Source organism: Jatropha curcas, chromosome 8, assembly GCF_041381405.1.
Source record: "Jatropha curcas cultivar XTBG-Jc1 chromosome 8, XTBG_Jcur_1.0, whole genome shotgun sequence".
In the NCBI taxonomy this organism is placed as follows: domain Eukaryota; kingdom Viridiplantae; phylum Streptophyta; class Magnoliopsida; order Malpighiales; family Euphorbiaceae; genus Jatropha; species Jatropha curcas.
In genome coordinates, this window is record NC_143158.1 from 25,498,670 (window position 1) to 25,520,960 (window position 22,291).

The 22,291-nt window shown below is 29.3% G+C and overlaps 2 protein-coding genes across 2 annotated transcripts; both read right to left on the bottom strand.

The window, feature by feature from the left end:
• Positions 1 to 7,284: 7,284 nt before the first annotated feature.
• LOC105635589 (hypothetical protein) lies at positions 7,285 to 8,537 on the bottom strand. The gene has a single exon (XM_012218667.4). The coding sequence runs from the start codon at positions 8,341 to 8,343 to the stop codon at positions 7,597 to 7,599; it is 747 nt and encodes a 248-aa protein (XP_012074057.1). The 5' UTR covers positions 8,344 to 8,537; the 3' UTR covers positions 7,285 to 7,596.
• An 11,485-nt stretch (positions 8,538 to 20,022) lies between these two features.
• LOC105635590 (histone H4) lies at positions 20,023 to 20,551 on the bottom strand. Its single transcript, XM_012218668.4, has one exon. The coding sequence runs from the start codon at positions 20,481 to 20,483 to the stop codon at positions 20,172 to 20,174; it is 312 nt and encodes a 103-aa protein (XP_012074058.1). The 5' UTR covers positions 20,484 to 20,551; the 3' UTR covers positions 20,023 to 20,171.
• Between the last annotated feature and the right edge of the window lie 1,740 nt (positions 20,552 to 22,291).

Here is a 22,291-nt window from a genome sequence, read left to right on the forward strand (position 1 = left end):
TTAAATTTATTTGTGCATAACACAAGCATGTAATTAGATAAACACATCAACTATTTATATAACTTTGAAAAAGTATTTTTAGTCAAAATTAATGATGTTAGATAAAAGACAATTTAATAAAATTAATGAACATTTTGTTTCTTTTTATGGAAATTAATTGCTTTTTTTATCATGGTGCAAAAACCTTAAACAATATATATTATAGACGGCGTTGGAAGTAATTAACGGTAAAATATAGTAGTTTGGCTATAATATTTGTCGACAAAAAAGCATACTAATTAAGGGTAAAATGATTTTCAAATATTATTAGATAATATAAAAAAGAAAACAATTTATGACGAATAAAAAAGAAAAGTATAATAAAATAATTGGTTAAAGGGAATAGTATACTAAAATAATAATGTTTGAAGAACTAAAGAGACATCAATTGTTCTTTTTTACTATAATCTCTCTCTTGAGCTTGAAGTCTAGAACCATCATTAATTATGAAAATTAAAATTAAAGAAACTAGAAGATTGAGGTCAATTATGTAATTATATAGTTGCGTATTTGGGAGTTCATCTAAAATTGATGTAGTCAGTAATTACCTTTGGAAATAATCTAACTTGCCATTTTTTGAACGTAGAGTTCCTTTTCATCCTATCCAAGTCTACTATGGCATTATTGCAAAACTATATCTTACCCTTGTTTATTAAGATCTTGAATCTTTAATTTAAGTGGTTAAAGTAATTTGATTAAAATCAACATATAAAAATTAAATAATACTCCTTCTGTTCCAAAATATTTATACATGTTTTTATTTTTAGATGTCCTAGAATATTTGTCCAATTGAGTTAAGAGATATTTTACTTTTTTCTATTATACCCCTCAATATAAATAGTTTTAACTTCTAAGAGTAATCATTTTTTTTTATTATTTTAAAGGATGGCAATTTTAGAAAAGTAGGAGAATTTTATATATTATGGCACTGTAATTAATTTGTCCTTAAACTTTTTTGTAAAAGTCAACTAGTACAAACATGTTAGGACAAAGGGGGTGCCATTAAAAGGTGGGATTAGATGATAACGATCCATTTTCTTTTCCTAAGAGATCTCAAATTTGAATTCTGAATATCAAATACTTTTAAAACTTGATAGGGAGTGATTTACTAATTCGTAGTTCTACCCGACATAACTAATATGAACTTGCAGTTTTTGAAAGTAGTGTAGAATTACATTAAGTAATTATAGTTAGAAATGTATTTTTTTTTTTCCAGAAAAAATAAATAAGAAAGATGAAGACCTCCAATGATGTAACTTTTCATCCTTGATTTGCAATGAATGTGTCTCTTAAAACCTAAAAGTTCAACAAAAGTCGCATGAAAAAGACTTTCTGGTACCTCAGTTTATTTATGAATTAGACTTTGTCCAATTCAACAAATTGTTTAATCTCAAATTCACTTGGATAATCTTAGAGAGGACCACCACATAGGAACGACTTGTACATCATTTTCTCAATTTTCAATTTCAACTCCTTCCAAACTAATACAGTTAAGCCATTATATTTATTTATTATGGCCATTAATTAGCAGTTAATAACAATGGAAATTTCTCTTTTCTATAATTTAAATTATTAGAAAACATTATAAGAAAATTAAAAAATTAATATTTCAAAACATTTTAAATTGATATAATAGGGAAGATAACAACCTCCGAGTGATGAGATGAGATGACACAAATTCTTTTTCTTTTAACTGGAAGTCTCGAGTTTGAACTCTAAGTATGGAGTCTCTTTAAATACTCGGGAGGGAGCGTTTTACTTCCCTTTGTCAGTCTATCCAGCACGAATCCGGATTAGTCGAACCAATGGACTTCGCATACTGAATGGCTAAACCAACAAAAAAAAAAAAAAAAAAAAAGATAGGGAGATAAAAAATGATGAAACTCATATGTATTAATTTTAATACAAGGTTTTTCCATTACCAAAGTTATAATTATTGTTGACAACATAATTATGTTAGTATAATGAGTTTGGAAATGGACACACTTTTTAATCCTTTGATTCATAAGCTACAAAGTTTAATTGTTTAGCAATTGGCATGGCTATTAAGAATGAGTATTACTCAAATACCATGTGGGCCCCAAACTATCATATTATGCCTTCTTTTTTTTATTATTATCAGAAAGAAGTTTAGAAACTTACATCTTACTGAATAATTTTGTGTTTTATAATCTAATTTATCATTTTTTGTATTTTTTTTAATTTATCATCTTTCTTTTTCATCATCATAAATAATAAATTAATAGAAGCCAGGTTTTAATTACTGCTAGTTAGTAAATTGTAATAAATATAATATGATATAATTAAATATATATTTTCATATCTGAGTAATATAATTATTGTTTGGGTATTTTTTTATGTTTAATGATTTTTGGTGTTATGAACTACTATTAAAAGATATATAAAAAAGGAAGAGATCTGAATTATTGTTTACTGTACATCTATCATTAACAAATTCAAAACCTAATTAGGTTTTGACCACTCAAGCTTTGGTTTACAAGACTAATTCATAGAAAATTAGGAATTATTTGTTTTATATTTTTTATTTATTACTGATGATTCAATCCACTTTATATTTTATTAAAAATACCTAAAATGTGTAAGATTTCACCATGAGATCTTTTGAGTTTCGAGATTTATAATATTTTAATAAAAACTTTTGCTTTTAAATACAATTGTAAATTACTATCTTTGTACACAAGTATAAGTCATTTTGAAAATATCTATAAGTAATTAGTAATTTTTTTTAATTTTACCTCTTAGTTATATTAAATAAAATAACTATCTCTATAATTTTCTAAAATATAATTTTTTTTGTATAACTAGGAGGTTAATCCCCTTGAGCCGTAAAACGCAAAGGTTTTTAACTCTTCAACAAAATAATTTGAGGTCTCACCCTCATGTAAATTAAGGTCACTAACCACCTCAACCAACACCTTAGGCCTTTTCAATAAAATTAGTTATTTTGGTAGCTCTTAACTGTTTTAGTAGTGTTTAACTGTTAGCTGTTTAAGTAACTTTTCATAAAATGTTAAAAGTTAAACATTTTAACTTTTTATAAAACACTATTTTAATCTGTAAAAATTAGTTCAAACGTTATTTTAGTGAACACTATAAAAAAAAAATTAAAACACTAAAAACTACTTAAAAAGCTGTTGTCGAACACACTTCGTTGGTTTTCTAAAGTGTAATTTAGTTAAACTAACGAACATTTTATTACTCCCTCCGTCTTAAAATATAAGTCGCTTAAGTTTTTTGCATAAAAATTAAGAAAACAATTAATTATTTTAAATTATAACAAAATCAAAAGTAATTTAACTAAATATCATTTATTTCACATCATTACTCCCATCTGATATCATTATATAGTATCTAATATAAATAAGGGTAAATGGAAAAAATATTACTATTATTTTTTAAAATACTTAAAATGATTTATATTTTAGGATAAAATTAGAACTCTAAAACTACTTATATTTTGAAACGGGGAGAATATAATTTAAAGAAAATTTATTGTTTGCTTAATCATTTACATATGGCAGTGGCACAGTACAAACAACTGTTTACAACTTTTTTTTGAGAATAGATAGATTGAGGGATTTGAATCCCTAACTGTTTACAACTTGGTTTGCAATCCAACATGCAAACAAATATTCATAACGAAATCTTTTGGGTGTAAAAACCAACTTCTAATTACAATAATTGTCCTTTTTTTCCTTTTCTTTTTGATAAATAATAATTGTTACTTTAATGTGATAAATAATTATTATTTAACTATTATTTTATTTTATTACAATTCTCCATCTTAATATAATTTCAAAAAAACTATTAATATATCTTAATTTAATATTAAAAAATAATTATGGTTATAAAAAATTTTACATGAATAAAATACTTACTCCCTCCGTCTCATAATTTTTGTCTTACTCTTATTTTTCATTTGTCTCAAATTATTTGTCAATTTTTTCTTTTTTTAGAAGTGAATAATATTTGAAGTTTACTATTTTACTTTTATTTAATATGTCTTGTTGTCAACAAACATAATATTCGTTTTGAAAAAAAAAAATATTCAAAATACTGCATTTTCATTAATTAAATTTTGATATTAATAAAATTAAAATATCAAAATCTATTTTTCAAAGGAAACTCTATATAATCAAATATTTAATTATAATTTGGTTAATTTCAAAAATAATTTTGTATGAATCATTTAATTTTAATGGATATTAACACAAGAGTATGTTAGAAAAAAAATAACGCAAAAATTATAGTTTAACTAATTAATTAAATTTTTTTTAATCTGTCTATAATTCAAACCAAAATAAAAATTATGAGACCAAGGAAGTATTGTTTTTAATTTTATTAAGTTAAATGAGAATAAAAGAGTATGAGTATCTTAATTAAGGTAAAAATAGTTGAATATAGAAATTAATTTTATAATAAAAATAAAAGAAATGTAATGTTTAAAATTTTAAATTTATAGAAATATATAGTAAAACTTTTATTAATTATTAAAAAAAAAAATTCGACCTCCGAACCTCTAATCCTGGCTCCCTTCTTGTATGTCAATGGGTAAAGAAGAGAGAGAGAGAATATTTTGATTTATTATTTCTTAAATTGCTTCGAGTATTTAACTGATCGGACACTAATGCTTGGTATGGGAAAGAGGATTTTTTTTTTTTTTTCCCTATAAAGAAAAAATGAAGGGCAAAGATTTTTTCCCTATAAAGTTTGAACAGAGTGAGGAAAGTATCAAAAAGAAAATATGTATTATTTTTCTTTTGGAAAAACTAAAATTTTAGAACAAATAAAATATTACTATTATTGAAAATTGACAATTATGTCACTTAAAAATAAGATATTTAAGCAAGAGTTAAAATTTGTTAATTAATAGTGGCATTTGGGTAATTTAATAAAAGAGACTAAAATTTTCACTTTCTCCATTTCTCTCTATATTGGAGGGATTCAAACTAATCAAACATTTGATTAAATAGGGTTTTATTGGAAGATTAAAGGTTGATATGTAAATTTTATTTATATTAAGATTTAACTAATGACAATATAGTAATTTGACTATTATATTTATTGACAAAGAAACATATCAAGTAAGGATAAAATGGTAGATCTCAAATATTATTCACTTCCAAAAAAGACAATAAAACAAAATTTTGAGAAAAAAAAAATTATGGGATGATGAGAACATTTCAAAATCCACGAATTGAGAATTGAAAATTATAGTAATTGAAATATATTTTCCTTTCAATGATTAAATGATTATCACATGTAGTGAAAAAATTAAAATTTTAATAATATGTTAATAAACTATGTAATTCAATGATTATAATAAATAATAAACAATAATTCTAGGATTTTTCCTTAATTAATAATGAAAAAGCAAAGCCTCCATTGGTAATATCAAAAGAAACAATTGTCGTTTGATAAATAAACTATGCAAAAAACTGTTTCTCCGACATTTACTAATTAACAAATGTCTTTATTGTTTTATCATTTAACTCTAATTATGGCATGAAATTGTACTATGTTTTTGTTTTATTTAAAATTCACAATATATATGATAATTGAGATATGAAATGTAGTGTCTTATAAATCATATGAAATCAGGAAGCAATATATAACGGTCATATGAAATCAATATTCAATTTGAAAATTTAATTGTGTATAAAAGAGAAAAAAAAATTTAAAGAAGAATTTGATGATTATAGAGTTATTTCATGATGAGTTTTTTTTTATAATATTATAATAAAATTTTAGTTTATTAATGAATGATATTATAAAGAAATGAATGATATTTCCTTCGGCCGTGTTAGTTTCTTGAGTTAGTTTTCAGTTTTCCCTTTATTTATTAAAAAAAAAAAAAGAAAAAGAAAGATGTTAAAGTTACTTAATTGTTTTTATATTTTCTTACTTTATTTATAAAATTTGATATTTATGAATTTAAAATTTATTTTAATTTTATTTATGATTTTAACTAGTTTTATTTTATATTAAATAGACGCGGAAAGAATCAAGAGTACTAAATACATAAGCAAAATGAATTTTCACAGGTAGTTAAGGGTTGCAATCCATTTAAAACGGATTTAGATATCATTTAAATGAGTTTGCGATGAACATGAATTTTAAGATTTTAAATGCGTATGAATATTAGTATTGCAAAAGAATTTTAAGCGAGTTTGTACATGAAAAATGCAACTTTACAGGTACTTGCCTCACTTTCATCTCTAATTATAGATTTCAAAGTCATTATATAGATAGATGATCAAGGATAAAAAAGTAATGTTCAAAATAATATTTTTAACAGCTTATTTTCACAAAAATATGAGAAAAGGAAAAAAGAAAAAGAAATAAATAAGCATATTAGAAATTTAAGTCCAACTTTAAAATCAAGATATCAGAATAAAAAGAATCAATAGGTTATCAGAAAATTTTAAACTCTTTTTTTCTTAATACTTGGACGAGGTATTCAGATTTATGTTCATTTTCACGGTTCGCAGTAAATCAAATTAGTCTCTCACTATCTCTTGGAAGCAAAGACGCTAATCCAAGAAAAGTTTACATTTCGAAGGATCGAACCTATAATTTAAGTCATAACGGTCAACCCTATAAATGCTCTTTGCTACTAAATTACTCAATTCGAATTAAAGTTTCAAAATCTTTATACTAGAGAAATGAGACCAAAAAAATTAAACGGGCCTATTTTAAAAATTTATTTTGAGAATCACCATATATAAAATAATTCATACAGAGTAACAATGTAATATACATATGAAAATTGTGTCTAGTCATCTATAATTCTATACTACCTAAAAGGCTAAAAGTGAATAAGGGCAAAATATTAAAGCACACGTGTAAATATAAAATGACGCATTGGAATTGTACTCAAGCGGAGGCCCAATTTTTTGGGGGGAAATTTTGTCAAATCTTATCTTCTTATGAGTCCCCAAATGGCCAAATGGACAATTTTAAAAGTTGAAAAAGACGAAGTTTTGGTATCTAAAATATATTCTTATAGTAAAGCTAAATTATCAAATATGGCCGAATGTACATATCATTCACCAACTTCCAAAGAATAAAAAGACAAACACAATATTACATTGTAGTGGTAATAAATATTCTCTTTTTATTGCAAAAAATACTCATTCCAAAACACTTGCAATAATAACTCACTAATATTAATAATTCACAAAAATAAATGATATTAATCATAATAATAATCAATTGTCGGAGTTCTCGTGATCGTCATTTATTGCTATGGCCACCTAATCGAAAATTTTAAAATAAAAAATAAAAATCTTCCAATTCCCAACAAATAACAAAAGAGAAACATTAGAAGCCGTGGTCCGTCACTGTACCCTATACATCCTCCTTTCTATGTCAAAGCAGAATTATGTTTGCGTTTTACCCAATATCTAAAATTGACCTATTTGCCCTCACATTTCTAATTTCTTCAAACTCTTATCCGTATAGCACCAGATTAATATGGATAAAATTGTAAATATACACACACGCAAGGCACGTGATAACTTTCAGCTTCGTTTCTTATACCCGTGGCATGTAAAACGACGTCGTTACAGCGACACTGGTATTATCCCTGCAACTCAATACTTTAAGAAGCTTGGAAGAGCACTTGTTAATCGGAGGCTTCTTGACAGTTTCCGCCACAGACGGCGGAAACATCATATTGCGGCGAATCTGTCGGCTTTTTATATCTTTAAGTTCCATCTCCGTTGGAGGCTTCACAACACCAAACATAAGCACATACCATCTAGGCTTGACCATCTTTTTAACTACACCATCACCTTTTCCGATACTTCTAGTTGAGGAATTCCGGTCAAAAGAGTTATCTGATTCCGACGAAGTTTTAGAAAACCAAAGTTTACGATAATCTAACGACCGGCTATTCCTCATCATGAGCTTAGTAGTGTTGATGCTATTAGAACGAGCTACCGAGTTATGTAACCCGGATAGTGACTCCGACCGGCGGCGAAAAGACAAATGTATTTTATCTTGTGGGGAGTTATTATGGGTTTTAAAATCTTTGAATGGTATAAGCTTACCGCAAAAGATTATGTCATCAGCTGAGCACATGTTGTCCGAACTGACGTTACTGAAGAACTCGAAGAATTCAGGCGGCTCTGATGATGATCTTCGGTTAGCATGGCTGGTAATGTTAGAGCTTCCTTTGTCGTCGTTTTCATCATCTTCTTCTTCTAGTGGAAGGTCGCAAAGAGAAAGTGCCTCCTCTTCTTCGTCGGAGTCGCGGCGGTGGTCGGTGTATTCTAACATTGATTCAGAGTAAGAGAGAGGGGGGAGATATGAAATTTGGAGAGAGGTCAAGTTTCAACCGTAATTTTTTCTTGTTTTTTAAGTTGAGAAATAGTCCAAGGAAAAATATATAGAGAGAGACAAAAGGAGAGATGTGGAGATTTATTTATTTATTTTTAAATAGAAAAGAAAAGAAAAATATTTGATTTTCTGAATTGGACTATTTGATGGGGTCTTTACGCCTTGAGTATATTTAAGAAGGGATTTTGATTTTTAAGAGATGTATAATTTGATCTACAATTAATTCATATTACGTTTTTAAATTTTAAAATAAAAATTTTTTAATTTAAAATACGGAAAATTAAAAAATTTTCTTATTTTTCTTTTTCATCTATATTTGACAATGGGGTGTTGATTTTTCTATTTTTATTTAATTTTGTATTTTGAAATAGAATTTTATTATTTTTATAAAAAAAATAGATTAAACTAATCATCAATTCAAAATCTATATTCTAAGTTAATCCGAAATTAATTAATTGTGAACTAATTTAGATATCAATTAAAAATTTAAGAAATAAAAATACTTAAATATTTATTCTAAATGGAAAATTCGTTATTTAAGGGTATGAAGAGTACAAAGTTAAAAAACTGATCACAAATTTCTTTCTTTCTTTCTAACGTATTGTGAATCAAAAATGGATTTGAATTCTTTAAGATGTTACGCGGCGTACGTGGATTGTGTTGGCAAATTGGGGAATGCCACGTAATCGAATTCAATGTTGATTTGACAAATTTTAAGACTTACTTTCATTTTTAAAAATTTGTCGATTTTTCAATTTGAATAGCATCAATTAAGTTTGAATTTAAATTCTTTTGGGTAGATTTCTTTTGAGTTTTTTTTTTAATCTTTTTATTATAAATCAATAAAATTATTGTTTTCTTAAAAAATAAAATCAATAACATAATAGATAACTGTTTCTTTGTCACGTAAATAAATTGCACATTAAAGGCTAATGCTTTTAATTATCTTCATATTTTAATGGGATAAAATATAAAAACAGAGACAAATTAAATGAAAATGAGAAATATTAATGTGTTAATTCTTTTTTTACTAGTTAAATAATATTATACTATAAACAAAAACATCAATACCTAATCATTTTTCTTTACTAATTTATTTGGACCAAAAATTAAATCTATTTTTTAATTAATGAAACTAAATTCAAAACAAACAACATAATCCAAACGTGTCCTCAACGGTTGTTTTTTTTTTTTTTTCATATTTTTCAAAATGGTCCAACTTAAAACTTACTCAAAATTATTATTTTCACTCCAATTTCATTTGATTTACTTTGATTTTCAACACTTAAAAAGATCTTCCATGCATTCAGCTACTAGCTAGAAGATTAATGTTTGAATATCTTTTTTTGTATTTTTTTTTTCCATCCATGCACGTTTCTATACTCAAGTTGAGGTGATATTCGGATAAAATATTTTAATACTGATAATTTTAAATTTTGAATCTCTAAATTTGTGAATAAAATTCACCTAAAAATATAGACTATAATTATTATTAAATATCATTTTTTTTAAATAGACTGTGAGTAAAATTTACCGATTAACCAAGAATTAGTTATCTCTTCGCTTTTAAAATGCACTAATTAATATGTTTACACAAAAAGCATAAATTTTCAATCTTAAAAGGACACAAAGAAGATGAGCTTTTTCAAAGAAGAATATATGTAGATTCATAGTCTTACTTTTAATGGAATTGGAGTTGGCTTCTAGAAAACAGAAATAAAGAAGGTGATAGTGAAAAGCGTCTAGAAAGATGGGAACAAAGAACACAAGATATATGGTACCAAATTAGCATGTAAGAAAAAATGAGGTACTAAATTGTAAAATAGTAAGGTTTAGTTTCATCATCAAGCACTTTCGGCCAAGCAAATTTGGCTGGTTGTTAAGGTCGTTTATTGCTGAGCACGTTTTTAGGTTGTCTACGTAATTCCAATTGCCTCTCTCTCGGTAGAATCTAGATAGGTAGACAGTCGTCCAATGTTTGGGATACACGTGTACTCATCACTCAACATAGCAATATGTGGAGGGACTTTGAGTGGAAATTTTATTTTATTTTTTCCTTCTAGATGGATAAAGTACAACTGGGTCTTCAATTATATTCAATTGAACATTTAAATTTTACATTTGAGAAATAATTGTAATGTCTTTAACTTATATTCAAAAAGTGAGTTCTTTCCATTCAAAAAATAAGTATATTACGTCTAAAAAGTGTGTTTAATTAACAGTAAAGAGCTCACTTTTCGAATAGAAAAACTTAATAGTAAAATGGAAGTATGAATTAGAGGCATCATAATCATTTCTCAAATGTAAAAGGATTTAAGTGTTAATTTGAATATAATTTAACGACTCAATTATATTTTACCCTTTCTAAATTATAATTAAATTATAGTTAAATTATCATGCAGGGTTTCTGTTTTTTACAAACTAATCATAAAATCTCTAAATTATGATTTCATTAACAATTTGATTTTTCCGTCCAAAATAATCGCTTTTGATTGTCAATTGATTGTGAAAAAGAAGTTTACCTTACATAAATTAACACACGAGAAATCTCTACTTTTAAAAAACTAATTACGAAGTCTACAATTTATGATTTCGCTAATACTTTGATCTTTCCATTTTGAGCAAAAGGATAAAAAATATTAATGGACTCATAATTTAGAAATCTTATAATTATGCTTTAAAAATAAAATTTTTTGTGTTAATTTAATTATAATTTAGGGATAATTTATATTTTTTTTCTTTTTTTTTTTAAATAGCATGTATACGAATTTGGAATATCAATTTTCACTATGGAAAGTGGAAACTATACTATTAAGTTAAGTTTATAGTATTATCTAAATGAAAATAGTGTTATATAAAGTTCTGAGATTATTTCGTGACATGTTTGTTATGTTATGGTTAATGTCGTATTTTACTCCTAAAAGCAGTATTTTTTTATTGTTATTAATGTCTAATTATGCAAATGTCAACCGATAATTGATGAAGATACTAACGGAATGGCCGCTTATAATTTTTTTTATTAAAAATAACAAAATCGCTTAATTTACATTAATGACAAAGTTATTGTTGATTCCTTTTCTAGAAACGTGGAATAAATACAACGTTTAGGTCCTAAATAGGAAGTTCAAAAACGACATTTGATATAAGCAATGAAGCTATATTTTTTTTTAGAAGTAATATTTTTTTTTCCCACCAAATTTGTTCCTTCAGCTAAAAACTACGTGCCTCTAAAAGATTAAATTCGGAAATTTTGAGAGAAAGAGCATTTATTGATAAACAATTTATAATAATCTTATTTAATTAATATACTCCAAATTTTGTTATTCTTCACAATCCTATTATATTTTAAAATTTAAATAATTCTACCTCAATTTAAAAGATTATTTTTATATTATTTTCCCATCACTCAAAAATTATATAAATTGCAGAGGGACAAAAAATAAAAATCACTAAAAATTATCAATGTCGATGAATTGGCAAAAATCGTAAAGCTAGCCTAAGTACAGAATTTGTTTTGAATTTTTGGCCAAAAATTAATTTTTGAGTAAATTATATAGGAGTTTCAAGTTCGAGAATTATCGCTACTTATTCCTTATTTGTTTTCTTTTGCAATTTTCTTATACTTTCTTAGAGGATTCTTATTCTAATTGCTTCTAGAACAATTATTATATGTTAAATTTAATTTTGATTAAATCAAAATTAAAATTTTATTTAAATAATGTGGAAAATAAGATTTTTGAATAAATATGCATGCATGCAGTGAAACCACCATGATTCACTGCTGGATCAAAATACAGTAAGAATAAATCATTTAATACACTTAATTAAGACCCGATTAAAGTTAGATGAATGTTTTAAATGAATTGGACTCAATTGAAATTAAAGATGAAGTTAAAAACAATAAATGTGGTCTAAAAAATAAATAAGTGCAACATTAAGCATGTAAATAGATATTTGGCTAGTCACACGACTTGCACATTGTTAAATTAAAGAAGATTAAGAAAGAAAGAGGAAAGAATTATGAGAAGAATCTGATGATATAATTAACTTGACACAGCATAGCTATTTATATAGCTTTACAGAATTAAAATGTAGAAAATTAGTTAACAGAAACACCAAAAATATGGAAGATGTTAATAAACAAAACAAATCAAATACCCCAAACAAGTAGGGATTTATTTGACTGAAATAAAGACTAACAATTCCTCCCTTAAACTGAATGCTTTAAGCAATCAGTTGATAACTGATTCCTTTGAACATATGCCCAATAAAGCTCGCAACTTCAAAAAGGCATCCAGTTTGAGAGCCTTGGACATGATGTCAGCCAGCTGTTCTTGTGAAGCACAGTACACCAATTCAACAGTGCCAGCTTTAGTAAGCTCTCGTAGAAAATGAAACCGAACATCTATATGCTTGCTTCGTCCATGCATCATTGGATTTTTTAAAAGCTTAATGGCAGAATTATTGTCGCAACAAATCATAACTGACTTGTCTTGCTTAGGATCCAGCTTCTTCAAAATTCTTGTCAACCATACAGCTTGGCATGCACATGAAGCAGCTGAAATAAATTTCGCCTCTGTAGTGGATAAACTAACTACTAGCTGTTTATTTCGAAGACCAGGACACTGCTCCTGAGCTAAAAAGAAAAACATAGCCTGAAGTGCTCTTCCTATCCTCCAAATCTCCGGCATAATCACTGTCTGCATAAGCAATCAGCTCATTATCTCCCCCCTTCTTGTAGAAAATCCCCAAATCTGTAGTTCCCTTCAAATATCTAAGCACCCTTTTTGCAGCCTGAAAATGAAGTTGAGTGGGACTATCCATGTATCTACTTACAAGACTTACAGTAAACATCATATCCGGCCGAGTTGCGGTGAGATACATAAGACTACCCACTATTTGTTTGTAGTATGTCTTCTCATCCGTAGCTCCACTTTCATCTTTAACAAGCTTAACACCTGGAACAATGGGATTATAAACAGCAGTACTGTTATGCATTCCAAATTTCTGCAAAACCTCCAAGGCATATTTTCTTTGACTAAGAAAAATTCCATCTGAATTTTGGAAAATTTCCAAACCAAGAAAATATTTCATTCTCCCTAGACCTGTCATATCAAACTCAATTTTCATGGACCTTTTAAAATCTGCAAACATCAATTCATCATTTCCAGTAAAAATAAGATCATCGACATACAAACTGATGATCAATATTTTTCCATTCTTTGCTGTTTTGGTTAATAAAGTATGCTCATAATCACACTTGTCAAAACCCTCTTCACAAAATATGATTCTATTTTGCTGTACCAGGCTCGTGGTGCTTGTTTAAGCCCGGCCTTTTTGAGTTTATAAACTTTATGTTCTTCTCCCTTCTGCACATAACCACAAGGCTGTTCCACAAACACATTTTCAGTTAATTCACCGGGTAAAAAAGCAGATTTCACATCGAACTGGTAAATAGGCCACCCCTTTTGAGCTGCGAGTGCAATCACCAGCCGAATTGTCTCCATGCATGCTACAGGGGCAAACACCTCATCATAGTCCACTCCATGTTGTTGAGCATACCCTTTTACCACCAATTGGGCTTTTTATTTATGACCTCGCCATACTCATCAAATTTTGTCTTATAGACCCATTTTACTCCAATTGATTTTCCTCCTGCCGGCAAATCTGTCAACTCCCATGTGCCATTTTTTTTTTATGGCTTCCATCTCCACATCCATAGCTTGCCTCCATTTTTCATCTTTTACAGCATCTTCAAAATGAATAGGACCAATATTTGCATACAGAACCATATTAGCTTCCCCTTCAGAAAGTCCTTCACCTGTCCCATAATCATTCATCCAAACTGGTGGCATTCTAGTTCTTTCAAGATTAGAAGTAGCAGATGAATTTGAAGAACTAGAATCAGAGTCAGAAAGAGACATGGTTACCTCCGCATCATTATCGTCAGATTCGACTTGTTCAGGTACAAAATATGGTTCTTGATCATTATTCTCTTGCACCTCATCATCTTCCCATTCCAAGTCGCAAACAATGGATTGTTCATGCTGCTTTTCCCATTCCCATTGTTTGTCTTCTTCAAATACAACATCTCTGCTTATGATGATACGTTGGGAAATTGGATCATAAATACGATAAGCTTTTGATTCTTCACTGATTCCCAGCAAAACACAACATAAACTCTTGCTATCCAGCTTGGTTCTTTTATTATCTGGAATGTGAACATGAGAAATGCACCCAAACACTCCAAAATACTCAACCGAAGGTTTGACTCCACTCCACGCTTCCTCTGGTGTTTGATTCTTCATCGCCAAGGTAGGACTGCGATTCAAAACATGTGTTGTCCAATTAACAGCTTCTAGCCAAAAAGAGTTTGGAACTTTCTTCTCTGAAAGCATACTGCGAACCATATTCATAATAGTTCGATTTTTGCATTCAGCGATGCCGTTTTGCTGAGGCGTATAAGCAGCTGTCAATTGTCTTTTTATGCCATTATTATCATAAAAATCATTGAATTCTTGTGATGTAAACTCTCCAGCTCTGTCAGTGTGTAAAATTTTAACAAAAAAACCGGTCTCATTCTCAACATTTGCCTTGAATTTTTTAAAAACAGCAAAAGCTTCAGACTTTTCAGTTAGAAAATAGACCCATAATTTTCTGTTGTAGTCATCAATAAAGGTGAGCAAATACCTTTTGTTGCTATTAGAAACAGGCTTGATAGGTCCGCAAATGTCGGCATGAACTAATTGCAGAACTTGTGAAGCTCTCCAAGTACTCTTTTTAGGAAATGGATCACATTGTTGTTTCCCTACCAAGCAGTCTTTGCACAATTTCAGTGGAGCCTTCATTTGTGGCAACCCATGCACCATTGTTTTTTGTTGGAGAAGTTGCAGACCGCTGAAGCTTAGGTGTCCATAACGACAATGCCAAAGCTATACTTTATCTTCTGGTAATTATGCTAAAACAGGCTGATGCTATAGGTTGAGATATAGCATTTAGAGCAAACATTCGATTTGAAGCCATTACCGTGTCCATAATCAACCCCTTTTCAGGATGGTACACTTTGCACTTATTACGCTGAAACAAGATAGAGAGACCCTTTTCTTGAAGTTGCCCAATACTAAGCAAATTATTCTTCAAATCTGGTACATAAAATACACCTGTGATGATCGGTGATATCCCATGCATTAGCAGCCTGATATTACCTTTACCTCTGACATTCAAGCTAGAATTGTTGCCTAACTTCACAAAATCTTTAAATCTTTCATCAAGATCAAAGAAATACTCCTCCTTCCCGCACATGTGATTACTGCAACCTGAGTCGAGAAACCAAGTATCTTCTTTATTGGCAATATTTGTTTCCAAATATGCCATCAACAACATCTCTTCTTGCGCCTCAACAAAATGCACCTCCTTTTCTTTTTGTGAACACTCCCATTGAAGGTGCCCCAGGTTGTGACAACGGTAGCACTCAATTGTTGATTTGTCAAAACTCTGTCTGCCTCTGCCTCGTCCACGGCCCCGACTATTACCGCGACCTCTTCCTCCAGAATGATCTCCATGTGAAACTTTCAAAGCATGCTCTTCTTCATTCTGAGAATTCATGCGTTTTTCATGCACAAGCAAACTACTTTGCAGCTCATCAATAGTTAGCATGCTTGTGTCCTTTGATTCTTCAATAGAACAAACAACATAATTAAATTTGGGAGTCATGGATCTCAGAATTTTTTCAACCACAACAGCATCTCCCTTGTCCTCACCATTTGCTTTCATTTTATTAGCAATGAATTCATTCACAGTTTCTCCAGTCTTCATGTGAAGAATTTCAAACTCTTTTCGAAGAGCTTGCAGCTGTGCACCCTTAAAACGAGTTGTTCCGTGATATTTCTGCTTCAGAGAGTCCCATATGTCTTTTGCTGTATCCTTTTTGAGGATTGTCTCCAGGACTGACCGATCCAATGCTTGAAACAGAAAATTCTTCACTTTCAAGTCTTTCAATTTCTGATCTTCAAAGCTTTTCTTTTGTGCGTCTGTCAAAGATACTCCTTCTGCTGCTACAAGAACTCCATCTTCTACCAAGTGCCAATACTCTTTTGAGCACAAGAAATTTTCCATGAGCATCGCCCAATGATCATAATGGCCATCAAATTTGGGTATTGCTGGTTGAACAAAAGAAGATTCAGTTGTCATATTTGAATCACATAAAAGAAGAAAGACACTTATAGAAGACTGCTACTTCTGACCCCCTAAGGGCTCTGATACCAAATGTTAAATTAAAGAAGATTAAGAAAGAAAGAGGAAAGAATTATGAGAAGAATCTGATGATATAATTAACTTGACACAGCATAGCTATTTATATAGCTTTACAGAATTGAAATGCAGAAAATTAGTTAACAGAAACACCAAAAATCTGGAAGATGTTAACAAACGAAACAAATCAAGTATCCTAAACAAGTAGGGATTTATTTGATTGAAATAAAGACTAACACACATGACCATTAAACACTTACATCCAGCCTTTAAATGCTTAAGATCTAGAGAAATATATTTAGAGAGAAGAGTGAAAAGCGATCGAACCATAGACGAGCGCGAGAGGAAGGGATAAGAAGAAGAAATTTGATCCTGCTCGAAATTAACACTTGAAATCAAATTTTGCCAGAAAAACAATCATAGTAAGTTAATTTTCATCTATTCTTAAGTTATTTAGTTGATTTGATGAAGAATTAGGTTAGAATAACTGTTGACGGAGGGACTAATTTCAATTTATTCTAATGTGTTTACTAGTTAGTCTAGGTTGTGTTAACCATAAATTTAACTTTAATTTGAATGCATTGGACAAAATTATATTTAGGGTTCTTGGATGGATAATTCTGCCATTCATAGATTTTTTAGGAAGAAATGTATCTAATTTAACTTTAATTAGCTACATTAGTTAATTAAATACCCTAAATAAGTAATGAAGCATTAGACTAGAAGAAATCATGCCAAAATTAAATTTAGTATAGTAAAGGGTTATGGAAGTCAAATGAACATATAGAAATGTTCATGAAAATATGTAACCTTTGATGAATGATGTGAAACTGTGAATGATTGGTTTAGTTTAAAATGCAGAGTTATAAATCAATATATGAAGAATACAATAATATTTCCTAGGAGTTTAAAATATGGTGAAAATGTACTTAATAAGCATCAAAATTATGCACACCAAATGTTTGATAAAATCCCTAAGTGAAGTATTAAAAAGAGATTAAGCTACTTACATAGTTAGAATACATGGATGGCTATGACTAATCAGGACTTTAAATTGAATATTTTCAATCACACCCAATTTCACTTTACAGTTTTTCGACAAGTTACCAATTAATTACTGATTATTTTCTGACAAATTACCGACTAAATAATTTAATTTACAAAATAACGCATAAATAACAATGAGCTTTTTCCGATAAAATTAACTACAAAATACTGACTAAATGCTGAAAAAACATTACCGAATAAATTAGCAACAAAGTTTATAATAAATAGAATTCACTTTTACCAACCGAAATTTTATATTTATCGATAGAAATTCGGTTGATAATTTATTGACAGACCAAAAAATTAGTAGGTAAATTTTTGAGACAAGAACTTTATCAACAGAAACTTTTTTGTCAATATTCAGTAAATAATTATAATTAGCGATTTATATTCGGGATTTACCTGCTTAATTTTATCTCGCTAATTTTGATTTTTTTTTTTTAGTATTATCTTTACATAAAATTAGTGCACATTTTTTAATAAAAAATGTTTTTGCCTATGTTACTAAACTTGTTTTCTATATTTTGCTTCCTAATTAATATAATTTACTAATAACAACATTTTTTAATTTTCTTATTTAATTTCATTATATACCTAATAATTAATATAAAGTAATTTTTAGAGCTGTAAACGAGACAAATTGCTCGAGACTCGGCTTAATAAGTTCGCTCGAACTTGTTTAATAAACTTATTGATCTGAGCTATTGAGCTCATTTAATAATCAAGCAGGCTCGAGCTCAGGTCATTAGATCTCGAGCCAGCTTTATTAGGTCGAGCTCTCGAGCTAGCTCATGAGCTAGCCTTATCGAGTTGAGTCGTGTTCACGAGTTAGCTTAATAAGTCAAAATCAATTAAACTTACGTTAAAATAATGTCGTTTTGGTTTAATAAATTTCAAGCTCGAGCTGGAGCCTGGCTATTTTTAAATTAGCAAGCTCATGCTCAGATTTCCGAGTTCGAGCTCGAGTATATCCTTATTCAGCCGAGCTCGAGCTCATCAAAATTTGGTTCAACTCGTTTACAGCTGTAATAATTCTTAATTCATCTACTTTTTAAGTTTTTCAATTTAATTTCATTGCATCCCTAAAAATAATAGGCTATACATATTTTAAAATTATACTGAATGGAAGTACGTATATTGATATCAAAAAAAGAAGTATAATAAGAGAAAAAAATATCTAGATAAGAATGTGATTTTTTTTTTTCTTAAACTTACTTGAATACATAAATTTTTTTTATTACATGTCAAATTCATTTCTGTTGAACAAATATTGAAAATATATCTTCAAAGAAAACTCATTTATATTTTATGTTTACTTGATATGAATTAAATTTATGTTTGTCTTTTTTTTTGTTTCTCTTAAGTTCCAATTATCTGTTATTTTATCATTTCAATACAATGTTTTTTTTTTTTTCCCAATATACCTTAAATTTTCTATTTGCAACAATAATAAGTTTACTCTAGACAATATCTTATCTATTCTCAATAAATCTTAACCAATTAGATATTGATGAAAGTTTTAGAAAGACTAATTCATATTGGAAAATTTGGATGACCTCCAAGAGTATCATGGAATTTTTGTTATCTATTTTTACAAAATTTAGAGTATTAATTGATTTTTTTTAATCCATGTGCCATCCCCAAAAGGAATATTGAGTAACAAAGGAAACAATATTATGAAGGACAGTTTTAATATTCAAATTTATTAAAATATGAAAATATAAATCTTTTTAAATGAAAAAGAAGAACTATCATTCAACCAAATAAGCAAGAAACACATTAGAAATTAACATCGGACGGAACCCCACTCTTTAAAATCATATATATAACAAGTAGCTACTATTTAGAGACTTAACTTTCCTACTAATAAGTGGGCCTAAGGGCTTCTAGTCCAGCCCAGCTCGAAAATTTCCTGAACGAAATAGCAGAACCAAGCCTATTACCCTCCCTATATCTTTGTTTAACCTTCAACAAGTCAACAACCATTTGACTGCTCTCTGCTCAGAAAGGAGCTTGTCGTAAGCTTTTACTGGTACAGAGTAAACACCCATTCGACTAACCTTATTTACAAGAGAACTTGCATTCTGGGAAAATTTCTGTAAATATTTCCCTTGCTTTCCCACAATTTCTCGCCTCCCAGACAGATAACAATCATCTTTATAACAGATTCAATGTAGCTATTTTAGGATTTATAGTACCAAAAATCAAAATTCCCATTTTCTCAGTTACCATACAAATTTAACGAAGGAAAGCACATTCAAATTTCAAATTGCAAAAGCACAATTTCCCAATTTGGCTAAATTTCATATCCAGCAACAGAACTAACAAAATGCAATCCATTCATTTCATTACTACTTTGCACAGATACAAACTCCAAAAAACTATAAACCAAAATGAGGCCCCAAATTACAAAAAGAAACCCTAGACCCAACCCCTAATCATTCTAGATCCATCCATACATCCTAAAATCCCTAACCACCAAAACCATAGAGAGTACGGCCCTGCCTCTTCAAGGCATAGACAACATCCATTGCAGTAACAGTCTTGCGGCGGGCGTGCTCTGTATAGGTAACAGCATCTCGAATAACATTCTCGAGGAAAATCTTCAAAACACCTCTGGTTTCCTCGTAAATTAGACCGGAGATACGCTTAACGCCACCACGTCTAGCCAATCGGCGAATTGCAGGTTTGGTGATGCCTTGTATGTTATCTCTTAAGACCTTCCTGTGCCTCTTGGCTCCTCCCTTTCCCAATCCCTTGCCTCCCTTTCCTCTGCCCGACATCGTTTCCGCTTGCTCGAAGCTTTTTCTCCTTTCCTTTCTCTTTTCTAAATTGTTTGTTGAAGGTGGATTAGCGAAGTTTCGGATTGGTTTTATAGAGGAAGAGATTGCGTGGTGGCCGTTGGATTAAGTAGCGATCCGTGTGAGGTTAAGAGTTGGAGTTTTGGCCGTTGGATTGGAAAAAGTTTAATTTGATTGGTGGAAGTAAGGAATGTAGGATTGTGGCAAAGGGGGGAATTCACTCACAGAGAAAACACAAATATTTGCCGCGTTTGGTTTGTCCAAAATTTTGAAAGTGTATTAATGCGCTATTGACCTGTCAAATGTCGGGTCTGGTATGGTTAACCGAATTCAATTTTTTAATTTTGAAGTCAAAAATTAGCAATAATCAGATTTTGGTTAATTATTTACATGCTTCACCACAACTAAAAAAAAGGACAATTTTCATTTTAAATATTAAATTATGTTTTTTTAATTCTTTTAATGTGCTATTGACTTGTCGAATATCGGGTGTTTAACTAACCGACTTAAATTCACGGTTTTGGATGATATTTTAATTTGATTTTATAAAAGGAAAATTATTTTTCAAGTCCCCAAGGTTTTATAAAATTTATTAGTCTGTCTTTACTACTTCAATAAATTATTCTGAAGTCCCCAATGGATGTCTCCGCTTGATTCTTTTGTTCTTCAGTCAAAGAAATACATTCTTTTTCATTAATTTCACATAAAAGACCGAAATATCCTTATTATATAGGATCATCTCCATCTTTTTCCTTCCTTAGCATGCCATTTTCTCCTCTCACCAACATGCAAACCTAAGATAGTCATTAAAATATAATGAATATGAAAGAAGTAGATAAGGTCCATGAGTGTTAGTTGCAACAACAGCCGCTAAGGTATAGTTACATTGAGGACCAGGAGCATCTTCATCGGTGTTCCAATAGGTAAGGGTGAGCATTGAGGACCGGGAGCATCTTCATTGAAATTAATGAATAAACCAATTTAACTAGAATAATTTCAACTATGATAATAGCTTCAGAAAGCTTCATCTTCTATGCTATGAGTATGTAGTTGTCATGTTACAGAGCAAGTAAATATTGAATTTGAAATCACTTCAATTTTTTTTTTTTTTATCCCAACAGTTTCGGCTTTCTTCACTTGATAATAAATTCATTAATTTTATACGTTAGCAGCATAGTGGAACATAAAACTTTAGCTCTTGTTAGAAAGGGCACCATCTTAATTTATTAAATCTATATTTAGCCAAATGTTCAAATTTATTTTTATACTTGTTTAGCATTAAAAAAAAAAAGCTAAGAAAAATAAAATCAATTAATTGTTCAACATACCTGTAGTGAGAGCTTTAAAAATCCACTGCAGGTTCTAGAGCAATACTTTGCACTTTGTAGATCCGTAAAAAAAAAAAAAAGTTAATTCATATTTAAATATATTTAATAATGAGATGTGAGAAGAAAGTTAGAAATGAAAATTGAAGAAAATACATTATCCTTCTCTAATTTTTCAAGTTCAACCAAGTCTTCTTTAATATGAAGAGGTTGAGTTGATGGCCGGATCCAATCTTGAGCGCATACGAGAGCTTGTGCCATTTTTGGAGTTAGAGAACTTCGAAAGCCATCTAGTACTCGCCTTCCGGTACTAAAAGAAGACTCAAAAGTAACAGTAGAAATTGAAATAATATTGCGGGCTATTTATGAAAGAATAGGTAATCTTCAACTATTATTCTTCCACCAGAGTAAGGCATTGAAGCCATCCTCATCGGCTTCAATTTTTTCATTCAAATACTTATCTAC